The sequence below is a fragment of the Anabrus simplex genome, chromosome 2 (assembly GCF_040414725.1).
Source record: "Anabrus simplex isolate iqAnaSimp1 chromosome 2, ASM4041472v1, whole genome shotgun sequence".
NCBI classification, from domain to species: Eukaryota; Metazoa; Arthropoda; class Insecta; order Orthoptera; family Tettigoniidae; genus Anabrus; species Anabrus simplex.
The window spans coordinates 555,019,579-555,034,890 of record NC_090266.1 but is presented as its reverse complement, the minus strand read 5'-3'; the positions used below and the strand labels follow the sequence as shown (position 1 = coordinate 555,034,890).

The following is a 15,312-nucleotide window of genomic DNA, read 5'->3' as shown; positions in this document are numbered from 1 at the left end:
TTGGACCTTTATGTTTTCTTATATATATCAATGATATGTGTAAAGAAGCGGAATCAGAGATAAGGCTGTTTGCAGATTAATGTTATTCTGTACAAAGTAATAAATAAGTTACAAGGTTGTGAGCGGCTGCAGGGTGACCTCGATAGTGTTGTGAGATGGACGGTGGGCAATGGTATAATGATAAACGGGGTTAAAAGTCAGGTTGTGAGTTTCACAAATAGGAAACCTCCTCTCGGGTTTTGTTACTGCGTTGATGGGGTGAAAGTTCCTTTTGGGGATCATTGTAAGTACCGAGGTGTTAATATAAGAAAAGACCTTCATTGGGGTAATCACATAAATATGATTGCTAATAAAGGGTACAGATCTCTGCAAATGATTATGAGGTTATTTAGGGGTTTGTAGTAAGGATGTAAAGGAGAGGGCATATAAGTCTCTGGTAATACCCCAACTAGAGTATGGTTCCAATGTATGGGACCCTCACCAGGATTACTTGATTCAAGAACTGGGAAAAATCCAAAGAAAAGCAGCTCGATTTGTTCTGGGTGATTTCCGACAAAGAGTAGCGTTACAAAAATGTTGCAAAGTTTGGGCTGGGAAGACTTGGGAGAAAGGGGACGAGCTGCTCGTTTAAGTGGTATGTTCCGAGCTGTCAGTGGAGAGATGGCGTGGGAGGACATCAGTCTAAATGGTTAGCGTGCTGGCCTTTGGTCACAGGGGTACCGGGTTCGATTCCCGGAAGGGTTGGGAATTTTAACCATCATTGGTTAATTTCGCTGGTACGAGGGCTGGGTGTATGTGTCGTTTTCATCATCATTTCATCTTCATCACGGCGCGCAGTTCGCCTACGGGTATCAAATCGAAAGACCTGCAACTGGCGAGCCGAACTTGTCCTCAGACACTCTCGGCACTAAAAGCCATACTCCATTTCATTTTTTCAGTAGACGAATAAGTTTGAGTGGTGTCTTTTAAAGTAGGAAAGATCGCAATATGAAGATAAAGTTGGAATTCAAGAGAACAAATTGGGACAAATATTCGTTTATAGGAAGGGGAGTTAGGGATTGGAATAACTTACCAAGGGAAATGTTCAATAATTTTCCAATTTCTTTGCGATCATTCAAGGAAAGGCTAGGAAAACAACAGATAGAGAATGCGCCACCTGGGCGATTGCCCTAAATGCAGATCAGCAGTGATTTATAGAAGTTTCGTAGATCTACAGAAGGCATGTGATGGAGTACCGAGGGATTATGTATTTAAATGTGCATTGTTACAAGGAATCAAAGGCATTTAAGCTGAAACGTGGCTGAAGTGAAAATTGATGGTACAATGAGATTTTGGTTCAAGGCACTTGCAAGAGTAGGATAAGATTGTAAACATTCATCTTTGTTGCTCATAGTCTCATAGTTATCATGGATCATCTACTGAAAATTATGAAGTAACAGGGAGGGATTCGGTTAGGTGGAAATATAGTAAGAAGTTTGACATATGCCAACGACTTGGTTCTAATGGCAGACTGTGCTAAAAGCCTGCAGTCCAATATCTTGGAACTTCAAAATAAGTGCAGTGAATGTGATATGAAACTTAGCATTCTGATGTAAAATTATATTAATAGGGAAGAAACCTAAGAGAATTAACTGAATGCCAGTTTGGGAATACAGAACTGGAACAGCTAGACCATTTCAAGTCTTTATTATGTGTATTCTCCCAGGATGGTCGTATAGTGAGATTGAATCAAGGTGCAGTGAGCTTGCAGTTGCGATCAACAGTACTGTAAGAAAGAGGTCAGATCCCGGACGAAACTATCTTTACTCCGGTCTGATTTCAGTTCAGCTTTCTTGTACGGGAGTGAGATCTGGGTGGAGTCAGAATACCTTATTCATAAGTTACAAGTAACAGGCATGAAAGTAGCGAGAATGATCGCTTTTACTGATGGAAACAATGTCAGGGGGTACACAGAATAGTGGAGATAAAGTTAAGAATGAACTCAATAAATGAATCTGTAAGCATAAACCGGCTCCTATAGTGGGTTCTTGTGAGGATAGGTTACCTAGGAGAATGATGGACTCGGTCATGGAAGATAAGAGAAGTAGAGGGAGACCAAGACGACGATGGTTAGACTCAGTTTCTAATGATTTAAAGATAATATGTTTGGAAGTAAGCGAGGTCACAGAGTTAGTTACTGCTAGAAGATTATGGAGGCGTTTTGTAAATTAGCAGTGGCTTGGGGACTGAATGCTGAAAGGTATAACAGTCTATAATGAAGATATAAATAATTAATTCGAATAACTGGAACATTTTTCATTCTTCTCACTGTTTAACAGTCAATACTGGAAAGTAACTTACGTCTTCTTCCCAATCAAATTCAACTTACACTACAGCATTAAACATACCCTTCTCAGTTTCTGCTAATTATTATTTTGGTAATTAATTTGCTAATACCTCGTTGAGTCATACTGAAAGTCCACAGCCTCTTTCCAGTCATTCGACCGGGTCAGGAATGGAATGAATGAAGCCCCCATCTGTGGCGAGGATAGGAAATGTGCCGGCTGCCGAAGCATGTCGCACTCCTCTGGGGCAATGATAAATGACTGATAGATGAAATGTTAATGGAGAGTGTTGCTGGAATGAAAAAATGACAGGAAAAACCGGAGTACCCGGAGAAAAATCTGTCCCGCCTCCGCTTTGTCCAACACAAATCTCACATGGAGTGACCGAGATTTGAACCACGGTATCCCGCGGTGAGAGGCCGGCACACTGCCGCCTGAGCCACGGAGGCTTCCGTTGAGTGATACTGTTTATTTTATTATTACTTATTTACTCATTTAGTCTATTTACCATTATTACCCGTGATAAAAATTAGTTATTCTTAGAGAAGAATGTTTCCGGGCTTGGTGAAAGCCTAAGCTGTTATGCTCGTCTATTAATCTTTTTCTGTATTAACATCTCGTTTACAAATTCCATTCTATATTTTTCACCTTTTTCTTTGCTAGATTTGCTGAAAGCTCCGTCCATTCAGTCATCCATAATTTGTTATATCATTCTGCTCCCATTTCATCCTCTGTCGTAATTCCGAATGCCCCCTCCCCTAAATTTACTGCGTGGCTGAGCTTTCTCTTACTCCACAAACCTCTTAACACCGCACGGGATTACTGCCCATATCCCCTCTCAGCCTCGCTACGATTCTCACTTCTCACCATATTACTGGGAGCTGTCATGGCTTCGTGCGCATGTGCGTTGAAATGTTCTCCATAGAGTTCGAAATTCAGGTATACCGAATTATGTACCTTTCTTCAAACATGAATTAGCTCACCTCTCTTCATAACCACAATATGCAATCTGGCTCCTCTTTAACTATGTATTTAAGTCACTCCACTGCTCCTTCGTAGTAACCACTGAGTACCCTTCCTTCTAACATTAGAGAATTGCGTTCTCCTAGGAAATTTAAGAGTGATTGCCGAAATCTCTTGCTGAGTGCATTGCGCTCAATTGTATGATGAGTGAAATATGAATGAATGAGTGCATGAGCATATTTCTTAAAAGTTATAAATGTATTTGCTACTTAGTCTTAGTTTGCACTATAATTCCTTGGTTTTTTTATTACCATAGTTATCTTTATCCTTGGTATTTTCATCTATACTGGCATGCTGTGTATTGTATACGTAGTGGCTTATCATCATATCTACTATTACCAGCTCTAATTTTTGCTATTAGTAGTACAATATTATTTACCTTTCTCATGGTTTGTTGTTATTTTAATTATTACTATTATACAATGGTGTTATGACGTAGCCTATATTATAAATGCAGTGGTCAAATGTAATATAATAATAATAATAATAATAATAATAATAATAATAATAATAATAATAATAATAATAATAATAATAATAATAATAATAATAATAATAATAATGGTTTTACGTCCCACTAACTACTTTTACGGTTTTCGGAGACGCCGAGGTGACGGAATTTAGTCCATCAGGAGTTCTTTGACGTGACAGTAAACCTACCAACACGAGGCTCAAGTATTTGAGCACCTTCAAATACCACCGGAGTGAGCCAGGATCACTGTGCTCAAATGTAAGAGAGGAACTAGAGCCATAACTTCGTCACGAATAAAGACGAGAAAATTGGCCACACGATACAAGTCACAAGGTACTTAGACCTTCCATTAGGTAATACAAAAGTTTAGAAAACGCGCTGTAATACAGTAATTTTCATGTCGTGCAATATCCAGATTTGTGGGGCATGCGGATGTGACAGTGGCCCGATGGTGGACTGCATAGGAAAGTGAGGGCAGGCATACTCGTCGTCAGAGTTCCGGTCGTCCACGTCTGACCATCATAAGGAAGCATCGCCGTATTTTGCTCTAAGCACATCGTAACCCCTTCACATCTGCGATGCCATCCGAGAACACGGAATGGACACCCTGCAATATTCTGTGTCACCCAGCACCATTGGTCGGAGACCAGTAGCAGCCGTACTAGGAAATTACCGTCCCATGCGTGGGCAGCCGTTAACACCATAACCCAAACAGCTGCGTTTAGAGTGGTGCCGTGACTGGGAAGAATGGATTGCTGATGAATGGCGTCGCAATGTGTTCAGCGATTAATCGCAGTTCTTCACTACCCCCGAGATGACCATCGTCTGCGAGTATGGCGGCGACCTGGGGACAGGTCCAATTCTTCCAATGTTTTGGAGAGACACAGCGGTGTTACTCCTGGTGTCATTGTGTGGGGAGTCATCGGGTAAGACTTCAGGTCACTGCTGGTAGTGATTGAGGGAACTCTGACGGCACAACGTCTTCATGTGTTACCTCTCATGCGACAGAATCTTGATGCCATTTTTCAACAGGACAATGCTCGTCCACACACGGCACGTGTCTCTATGAACTGCCTACGTGAAGTCGAGGTACTCTCGTGGCCAGCATGATCCCCATATCTGACACCGATAGAAAATGTGTGGGACCAGCTCGGACGTTAACTACGTCCTAGTGCCAGTATCCAGGATATCAAGGACCAGTTACAACAGTTGTGGGCCAGCTTGCCTCAGGAGAGGTTACAACAACTTTATGACACACTTCCCAACCGCATCAATGCATACATGCAGGCCAGAGGGTGTGCAACGCCATACTGATAAGCGGGATCGTACTGTCAAGTTCTTTGTAAATTTTAATTTGACTCTATTTTGTAATCACTAAAATAACATCGCATACCCTCTCACCACGTGAATTTTCATGTCCTTTCCTCATCCCCTTCTGGGTGCTTCAATTTTTTTTTGTCAGGCAGTGTACATCCTAAGTAAATGAATTAATAGACTTGTTCCATGTCATCACATATTTTATATGTACATTAATATCTCGACTTATGACATGTTCTTTATCGATTATTAATATTGCTATTATTTTTATTATTACGATATGACACATTAACCTAAATATGGATATATTAAAAGCGATACTTATTCAAGAACTAGAGCTTTAAAAATATGTCGTGAATATAATATCAGCTAAGAATAAATAACTTTTATTTGTGACATTTCAGTTGTATGCCAAATAGGTAATTGAAGAAGTACCTGAGAGTAGGGCACGCTGTAGCGGTAGGTGAGGCTCTGCAGTCTTCTGGTGGGTGAGGTCGGCAACCCAAGTCTGTGTGTCTGCGGCTTGGCGGACACGAGCGTCAGGTTGACATAGGAATTGACAGCAGCTTCGGTTCCATTATGAAGATGAAGATTAGCAACCATGCGATTAGTGCTCACAGAAGCTAGTAGCATGAAGTCCTGGCGGCTGCCACAGCCAATCAGTCGGGAAAAGGAAGCTCGCTGAAAACAATACACAGGAATTTAATTTTAGACTTCAGCAGTGAACCCCAATTCAGACTACCATAAATGTAAGAAACACAATCCATAAGGTGGATTATAGATTCCTCACACTATGAAGCTGATAACTTCAAGTCTTGGTCCCTCAAAGCTTTCATCGTTAGGAAATGGGTTTTATGTACTAACTGGCTTTTTTGTACGTCATATTCATGTTGATTTTCCTCTCAAAAATACACCGGTAGTCTGGGTTCGAATTCAAGACTGGTTTGACGGGCTGTAAGAGATGCACTTAGTTTCACGTAACATAATCGAGTAGATCGGATGGTTCTTTGTGGTTTCCCACATCACCTGAATGTGTAGATGGGTCGTAGCATGCAGGATAAGACCACTTTGTTTCCAATGCTGCTCAAATCTTCTCATTCCTGGCTTTTTTCAATTTACTGGAGTCATCACTTGATGTAGATTTGGCCCAGTTTTACGTCCGGGTGCCCTTCCTACGCAGAGGGATGTATTCACTATTGCGTGTATTTGTGGTGGTTGTGGGTGTGGTGTGGCGTGTTGTATGTAATTAAGAAGAAGTGTATTAAAACAATCACTAACACCTCGTCCCTGAGCCAGAAGAATTAACCATACGCAGTTAAAATCTTCAGCCCAGACGAGAATGTAACCCCGAGCCCTCTGAACTGTAAACCAGTACACTGACCACTGAACCAAGACGCCAGACGCAATTCTGCTCAAATATACATCGTTACAGAACTTCACGCACCCAGTAAGTACATGGGAGCGATGAGCAATGTGTCCCAAGCCCTAACATGAAGCAATAACAGCAGTTCTGAGACTGTTTTCTTCAGCGTGTTCTCGGGCTTCTGTAGCTCTGACGGAGATTCTTAAGGAAGCTTTAGAGTACAATAAGATGGGGCTGTACCTTAATTAAGACCACGACCGCTTCCTATCCACTCCTAGCTCTTTCCCGTCTCATCGTCGCCATAAGACCTATCTGTCGGTATTGCGACGTAAAGCAACTTGTAGAAAAAAAGAGAGAGGGAGAGTACAATAAACGAAAGGGATGTAAAAGGTGTGTTCCAGTATTTCATGCAATGTACCTTACAGCAGCGTCGCGAGAGCGACGGAATCCCTCATTTTTTTGCTATGTTGCTTTACGTCGCACAGACACAGATAGGTCTTATGGCGACGATGGGATATGAAAGGCCTAGGAATGGGAAGGAAGCGGGCGTGGTCTTAATTAAGGTACAGCCCCATCTTATTGTACTCTAAGGCTTCCTTAAGAATCTTAAGGTACAGCCCAAGCATTTGCCTGTTGTGAAAATGGGAAACCACGGAGAACGATCTTCAGTGCTGCCGACAGTGGAACTGTTTGTACAAGTGTTTAAGTCTGGGTGTGTTTTTAGCAAAACCTCCAGCAAAGCCTGCAGTGCAAAATAGAGCGGCAAAATCGCCTGAAATGGGCTCTGTAGGGAATAAAACCGCAACTTTCCGGAAAGAGTTCGAACACCAGAAAACATTGCTCGAGTGAATGAAAGCCTGGAACAAAATTCGACGATATCTCAACGCTGTTATCTGTGCAAGTGGGAAATAAGAGATCGTCGTTTCGAAACATTATCAAAAGGGACCTGCAACTGTTATTAACTTTTTTTTTCTAGTTGCGTTACGTCGCACCGAAACAGATAGGTCTTATGGTGACGATGGGACAGAGAAAGGGCTAGGAGTGGGAAGGAAGCGGCCGTGGCCTTTGCCTGGTGTGAAAATGGGAAACCACAGAAAACCATTTTCAGGGCTGCCGACAGTGGGGTTCGAACCTACTATCTCCCGAATACTGGATACTGGCCGCATTTAAGCGACTGCAGCTATCGAGCTCGGTCCTTATAAATTTACTGTTGTGCATGGGTTAAAGCGTCCAGAGAAATCTTCGTGTGTTGAGTTCCGCCGATGGTGTCTGAGCGAAGTGGAGACAGGTCTTTTGGATCCTCAGTTTTCCATTTCTTCACATGAGGCAATTTCCAGCATCTTCTGTGATTTTCATTAACATCCCGTGTCAGTCCTATCGTAAATATTTTCCGGGTCAGTTTTATTTTGCCCACCCTGTATTTTCGTCGGCGAGATTCGAGATGTAAGGTAACTAGCATGGGGCAGTAAAGAAAAAGTGTCTGCTTTTTGCCAGCGGGAATTAGATGTGAGGCATCTCCACTGCGTAGAAGTGACCTGAAACTGTCACGATCCAAATTAACGGGAAAGTGCCGGTGTACGAAGGCAAAGTTAGAGCTCATAAGGTTTGTCCGGGAGACGTTATTTCAATGCAACTATACTGTGAAGTCTTGTGTAACATTTATATGCAATGCATTAAATCTAGTTTATTACAATTATTATCAAAGAGTTTATGTTCATGTGTCGAACGTGTTTGCATCAAGAATGATACACATGATCATAGCAGTTGTGAGTATGGCTAGACAGCTGGCGAATTGGCGGTGATGACTAGGGAAACCTGTTGAAAGTCTCTAAGAGAGTTATTACTGTCATAGAGAGTGTAACTTTTATCATTGTTCACGTTCATTTTATGGCATTTAACGCCACGTCTGTACACATGTTACGGGCTTTTGTGCTTATGCCGTGTGAAGAAAACAAGGCGAAACTCTACATTCCGCAGAGAACCTTGCTCCACGTCTTCAGAAGAAAATCTTGGCTGTTCACGAGGAAGACTTCTACAATACAATACAATACAATACAATACAATACAATACAATACACCAATGTTAACAGATTTCTTTGTGTTTTAAAATTAAACGCATGTAGATGTTTAGGAATATAGTAAATTTGGTAGTACAGTCGCTGGTTGAATTTTGCTATGTACAGTGATATTTTGTCCACAGTTGCGTATCAGTGATACTTCATAATGTTTAATCAATAATAATAACGATAATAATAATAATAATAATAATAATAATAATAATAATAATAATAATAATAATAATAATAGTTTATCCCCGATAAAGAAATGAACGTAACTTACGGAAGTCAGGATAGTAACAGATGCTGTGTAACGGTTCAAATCCCGTTACAAGATGATATCCGTATTTTATTATTATTATTATTATTATTATTATTATTATTATTATTATTATTATTATTATTATTATTATTATTATTATTATTATTATGTCAGTATTATTATTAGGTTATCTGTGATATTGTTACTATTATTGTAATTATCAGTCTTATTCAATTCCCTTACGCAATGCCTGTCGTTTGCGTATTTGTAATTGAGTGTATGCATATATACGTATATGTAGATTAACATTAAATACCTGTACAGTGAGAGTTTCGATGTATCAGATGTGAAAGTGACGTTGTTATATTGCTATACCACTGGCGATTCTGCCAAGTCATCGTCACTTCATGGCTACGTCATCGTTTTTATTTAGCAATGCGTTCAGAGAGTCGGCCGCCCCGGGCAATTTCACCACTGTTTGTAATATCTGTCGCGTAGGTGGGAGTATGTCATTGTTATTTCTGGAGATTACGTAGCTGTGTCAACTAACGTCTATAAAAGGTGGGTGCATATTGTAGCGTCAGTCATTACTTAAACGGAAGCAGTACAGTGAAGAAGTCTACTAGATCAAGAGGCCTTAGTTGGTCAGTCAACGAGTGTGAACGAGAGATGGTGAAGACTCAGTGAGCCATTAATTATTGGTCATTGAGAGAGTGAGACCAAAAGGTTGGTCGCTCACTCAGCTGAAGACACGGACGCAAGGGCTTACCATGGAGTCAGAGAGGGCAACCCTGGACCTGCCAGGAGGTAATACCATATTGACTTACAAAGAAGTCAGATGATATGGAGAGGAAGCAGTCACAAGGATGCATCACCAAGTTAGGCGTGACACATCTACAGTAAACACCAGATCAATGGATTACGTCGTAATTACACTTAAAGTGTTGAAGGTACAGTCAAGTGAATCAGTGAGGGAAATATTTCGTATAAATTGTTAAATGTCCGGTCAAGAAGAATTCAAATTCATGCCTAGTTTCTTTCAGTTGCAATGTCATAATTTCATATTCTCATCTGTTTTATCGCAACAAGACTCACTATTTTTTTAATATATTATTTAAAGAATATATATTGTTCTATCAAACGAATTCATAGTTTTATTTCATTGACAGTAAAATATCTTAACCTCAAAATTAATGGGGAAACCGAACGCCAATCTCCTTTTCCCAGAACTTACATGGTATGTTGTCAAAAGTAAGCTTATTACCCCACACCCTAGAGATAGTCAAGAGTCTCATTCTGTTATTGCTGCACTGAGTGGCAGCTGGCGCCCTTCAATTAACGTATGTGTAAGTAAGCAGGTAACAAGTAAGTGTGAGTACAAGGTCCGACGAGTGTGTAGTTTATTTAATGAATGTTAATTTTCATAATTTTCATGTTAAATGCAGATATTCAGATTTTTCAAGTTAAACGCAGATTTATATGTTTGTAAATTTAGTAAGCAATTTAGGAAAGTCTCAATGTGTCGACGCAACGTGGTGCTCGAATAAATTCAGAATTTGTTCTGAATGACAGCATATCATAGGTTCATTTTGGGAAGAGTGTGCGCATTTAAGCCAACGGAAATTATTACCGGTAAATGTCAGGAGTGTAACTTTGTGATATATATTTGTATTTTGGGGATATGTCAAGGGATTTGAACAGGGAAATTAATTTGAGATCGCGGACTATTACTAGTGAACCAAAGATGGACACGGAAGACAGTAACAAGTCATGTAACGACGAGGTCATTGCTTCTGCGGACATCCAAGGTGAAATTCAGAATAGGGAGCAGGTGAAGACGATGGAAGCTTCTGAGTTAATTGAGGAAAGTGCAGAAATTGAGAAGCACACTGAAACTCAAAAGGAAATCGCGGGGGGAATGAACCAAGATTTTATAAATTTGATGATGGCCAAATTTACCGAGATCAGTAATGAAATTAAGAAACTGAGTGAAGATAGGATTAAACACATGAAAGAATTAATTGAAAATAATAATAAAGAAATGGAAGAAATGATTAGTAGTAGTATCGAAAATAGGAATAAACAGATGGAAGAAGTGATTGGTAGCTGTAGTAAGATGGAGAAAAAGATTGATACTAGTAATGAAAATAATAAGAAAGAGATGAAAGAATTAATTAGTAGTAATGAAAATAATAATAATAATGAAGAGATGGAATAAATGATTAGTGGTAGTATCGAAAATAGCAATAAACAGATGGAAGAAATTAGTAACTCTCTATGTAGAAAACTGGATAAAATGATTAGTAGGAATAACGAAAGTATTCGTAAAATGGATCAAATAATTAGTAGTAATAATGAAAACTGTAAGAGACATATTGATACTAGAAATAAACAAGTAGAAGAAATAATTGATAGTAGGAGCAGTGCAATCATTGGTAATATAGATACTAAGGTATTAGAAATAAATGATCATAAATCTAAGTCAGAATATAAGTTAGAAAGTAAGTCAAATGAAGAGTGCGTAGAAATGGGAGGCGAAATGAAGTTGAATCGGAGCAATATTCATATTCAGACCGAGCAAGTCAAAGAAATATGTACAGATGAGATCGTACTGTTAAGTAATAAAATTTCTAGTAATCGGGACGAAATTTATGAGGTAGTCGAGGAAAGATTGGACAAGATTTGCAATACAGTTGGGGAAGAGATGGGAGAACAGATTAGTAGAATTGAACAAATTGAAAGCAAACTTGTGGAAGTCAGTGAACTACGGAACGAACAGGAAACGCTATCACAGCAGGTGAGAGAGAGAGAGAGAGGAAGAATTGCAGGAAGACGTGAGAATAGAGGAAGAGAAGGCTGAGAGAGGAGCGGAAGAAGAAGAAGAATTTGTAGTTGTGAACTGCCAGGGTGTGATACAGCAGAAAGGTACAGGTGAGACGGCGAGAGAAATGATAGTAGCGAGTGGTTTGTTCAGTAGGAATCGTGATTTAACCAAGTTTTCTGGAAAACAGTTTAATCCTATAGAGTTTGTGAAAGTAGTTGAGAAAAGATTTTCTAGTAAGTTGAGGAATAATAATACTGAATGGGAATACGTACTGGAAGTCTTGTCGCATGTTTTTATCGGTGAAAGTAGAATATGGTTTCGAGTGTACTGGGATAATATGTCTAATTTAGAAGAGATTAAAGTGTTCATTGATAGGCTTTGGGAGGAATGTGTGCCAGGGTGCGCGCGAGAGAGAGAGCGCATGATAGCTGGGGAAAGTAGTATAGTAGAGAGAGAGGGAAAAATGTTAGCCGTGTATCAGAGGAGAGGGGGTGATCATGATCCGCAGAGGATTAATAGTTGTGTTGATGGTGATAGTGGTCAGAAGAGTAACGAGAGAGAATCAGAAGATGGGAGGCGTATGGATTTGAGTTGTGAGAGAGAGGATCAGAAGAGTAATCAGAGAGAATCGGAAGATGGGAGGCGTATGTATTTGAGTTATGAGAGAGAAGGTCAGAAGAGTAATCGGAGAGAATCGGAAGATGGGAGGCGTATGTATTTGAGTTATGAGAGAGAAGGTCAGAAGAGTAATCAGAGAGAATCGGAAGATGGGAGGCGTATGTATTTGAGTTATGAGAGAGATGGTCAGAGGAGGAATCAGAGAGAATCGGAAGATGGGAGGCGTACGGATTTGAGTAATCAGAGAGACTATGATAGTCTTAATATGAATGCTATCCAGGTGTCGTTATCGAGCCAGAGTATTTCAAATTCACAGGGAATCGGGTAAATAAAGTGAACAGTCCGAAGGTAGAAGATGAACTGGTATTTAGTATTTATTTAGTATAAGTAGTTATGTAATGAAAGTAGATTTAAGAGTATAGTGTGATTGTGACCTAAGTAATGTTAAGTGAGATATTTAAGTAATGATGTAGTCGTAGATAATGAAGTAATTAATGGTAGTAGTAAGGTAGTCGTAAGAAGTGTTCTGATAAGTGATGGAAATACTTATAATACCGAGTATGTGATGTAAGTAGTGAGGTAGTAACTCCGATTATGGAAATTGTGGTGTGAAGAAGGTACTATTTTATAACAACCGTTGGGTAAGTCACAGTGAGTAAATAAGATGATAGCGGTAGTAATCACGATAGAAGATGACTGTAAGTTTCATCTATGCGTTGTACCAAAACTTGTGTATTCAGTTGTTTTAGGAGCTGACTTGGTTGCAAATCATAGAAGTAGAATAGACTTTAATTTAGGTAGTGTGTGTTTGTTCTGGGAGGCAAACTAGCAAAGAAGTACGTGTTAATTATGATGGTCTGAGGTAAGTGTGTTGGTGACGTGTGTTCTTTCAAATATATGAGAGGTAAGTGAAGTTGTTCCTAGTGAGAGGAAATGTTTTGTTGGGTGTGTTACGTGCCTGTACGACCAGTATCCGAGGGATAGTCGGTATGAGGCAGTGACGTGAGGTAATTTGGGTGAATTACAGGAGGAGTAATTGTGTTCGATGTTAGGTAAGCATCGAGATGTATTTAGTGGTAAGTGAGGAAGAACACGTATTTGAACATAAATTTGTAGTACATGACCATTCATCGTTTGTGGGAGGTAAGTACCCCATTCAACTTAAAAATGCTAGTGAAGTCTAAGAACAAATAAACATTATGCTGGATTACGGAATAATTGAACCATCTTGTAGCCATAGTATTGATTCTTCAATTATTGTTGCCAAGGAAGGATGGATTTGTTGAGAGATGTAAGTTTATAAGGGCAAAATTAATTGTTTGAGTGACAGAGTGCTACTCAGAGTTCAATTTCATCATATGCAGAGGCGGGAAATATGTTGAAGTTATATTTTTTTATCAGGGGTATTTCACTATTGTGAACCGTATCGGGGAGTGTGCATATTCTTATAAAGATCAGGAAGGGGATATTGTCGGTATTTATAGTATAATGAATGTAAAGAAGTACTTCACGTGAGATTTGTTGAGATAATAATAAGATGATTAATTTTTGTAAGAAACTGGCAAAATAAAACTATCTGCGATTTGCGTGTGAACCAAGTGTCGTATTGTTGTATTGGAAGAATAAGTGCTACATTGTCATGTTCTGTGTGACAAAAAACGGAGAACAGGACATTGGACAGTTAACTGCGATAACAATATGCAAGAAAAGTTCTCATATAAGTGAATTTTCACAAAATATTTTGATATGTTCAAAAAAGGAGAAGAATGTTGTATATTGATTGAAAATTATTTGTGTGTGTTAAATTAAGGGCTATGCTCTTGTGTATTGTATGAGAATGGGACACTGGACAGTTTTCTGCGATGACAATGTGCGAGAAAAATTCTCATACCTTTGATATTTTATAAAATGTATGGATGCTGAAAAAGAAAATTATTGTTGTATACTCATTTAAAGTGTTTATATGTGTTAGTGTTATATTTATATTATGTTGTTCATAAATCAATCGATTCTTTGTTCTTCGATTTATTTATGAGGGAGGCGAATTGTAACGGTTCAAATCCCGTTACAAAATATCTGTATTTTATTATTATTATTATTATTATTATTATTATTATTATTATTATTATTATTATTATTATTATTATTATTATTATTATTATTATTATTATTAGGTTATCTGTGATATTGTTACTATTATTGTAATTATCAGTCTTATTCAATTCCCTTACGCAATGCCTGTCGCTTGCGTATTTGTAATTGAGTGTATGCATATATACGTATATGTAGATTAACATTAAATACCTGTACAGTGAGAGTTTCGATGTATCAGATGTGAAAGTGACGTTGTTATATTGCTATACCACTGGCGATTCTGCCAAGTCATCGTCACTTCATGGCTACGTCATCGTTTTTATTTAGCAATGCGCTCAGAGAGTCGGCCGTCCCGGGCAATTTCACCACTGTATGTAATATCTGTCGCGTAGGTGGGAGTATGTCATTGTTATTTCTGGAGATTACGTAGCTGTGTCAACCAACGTCTATAAAAGGTGGGTGCATATTGTAGCGTCAGTCATTACTTAAACGGAAGCAGTACAGTGAAGAAGTCTACTAGATCAAGAGGCCTTAGTTGGTCAGTCAACGAGTGTGAACGAGAGATGGTGAAGACTCAGTGAGCCATTAATTATTGGTCATTGAGAGAGTGAGACCAAAAGGTTGGTCGCTCACTCAGTTGAAGAAACGGACGCAAGGGCTTACCATGGAGTCAGAGAGGGCAACCCTGGACCTGCCAGGAGGTAATACCATATTGACTTACAAAGAAGTCAGATGATATGGAGAGGAAGCAGTCACAAGGATGCATCACCAAGTTAGGCGTGACACATCTACAGTAAACACCAGATCAATGGATTACGTCGTAATTACACTTAAAGTGTTGAAGGTACAGTCAAGTGAATCAGTGAGGGAAATATTTCGTATAAATTGTTAAATGTCCGGTCAAGAAGAATTCAAATTCATGCCTAGTTTCTTTCAGTTGCAATGTCATAATTTCATA

The 15,312-nt window shown here is 39.1% G+C and overlaps 1 protein-coding gene across 2 annotated transcripts in view; it reads right to left on the bottom strand.

Moving 5' to 3' along the window:
* The window catches only part of LOC136863599 (vitellogenin), a 419,790-nt gene that overhangs the window by 238,755 nt on the left and 165,723 nt on the right, over nt 1-15,312 (bottom strand). For both annotated transcript variants that reach the window (XM_068226214.1, XM_068226215.1), the window contains exon 7: nt 5,572-5,817. In XM_068226214.1, coding sequence (XP_068082315.1) covers nt 5,572-5,817 — 246 coding nt within the window. The remainder of the gene's footprint in view (nt 1-5,571; nt 5,818-15,312) is intronic.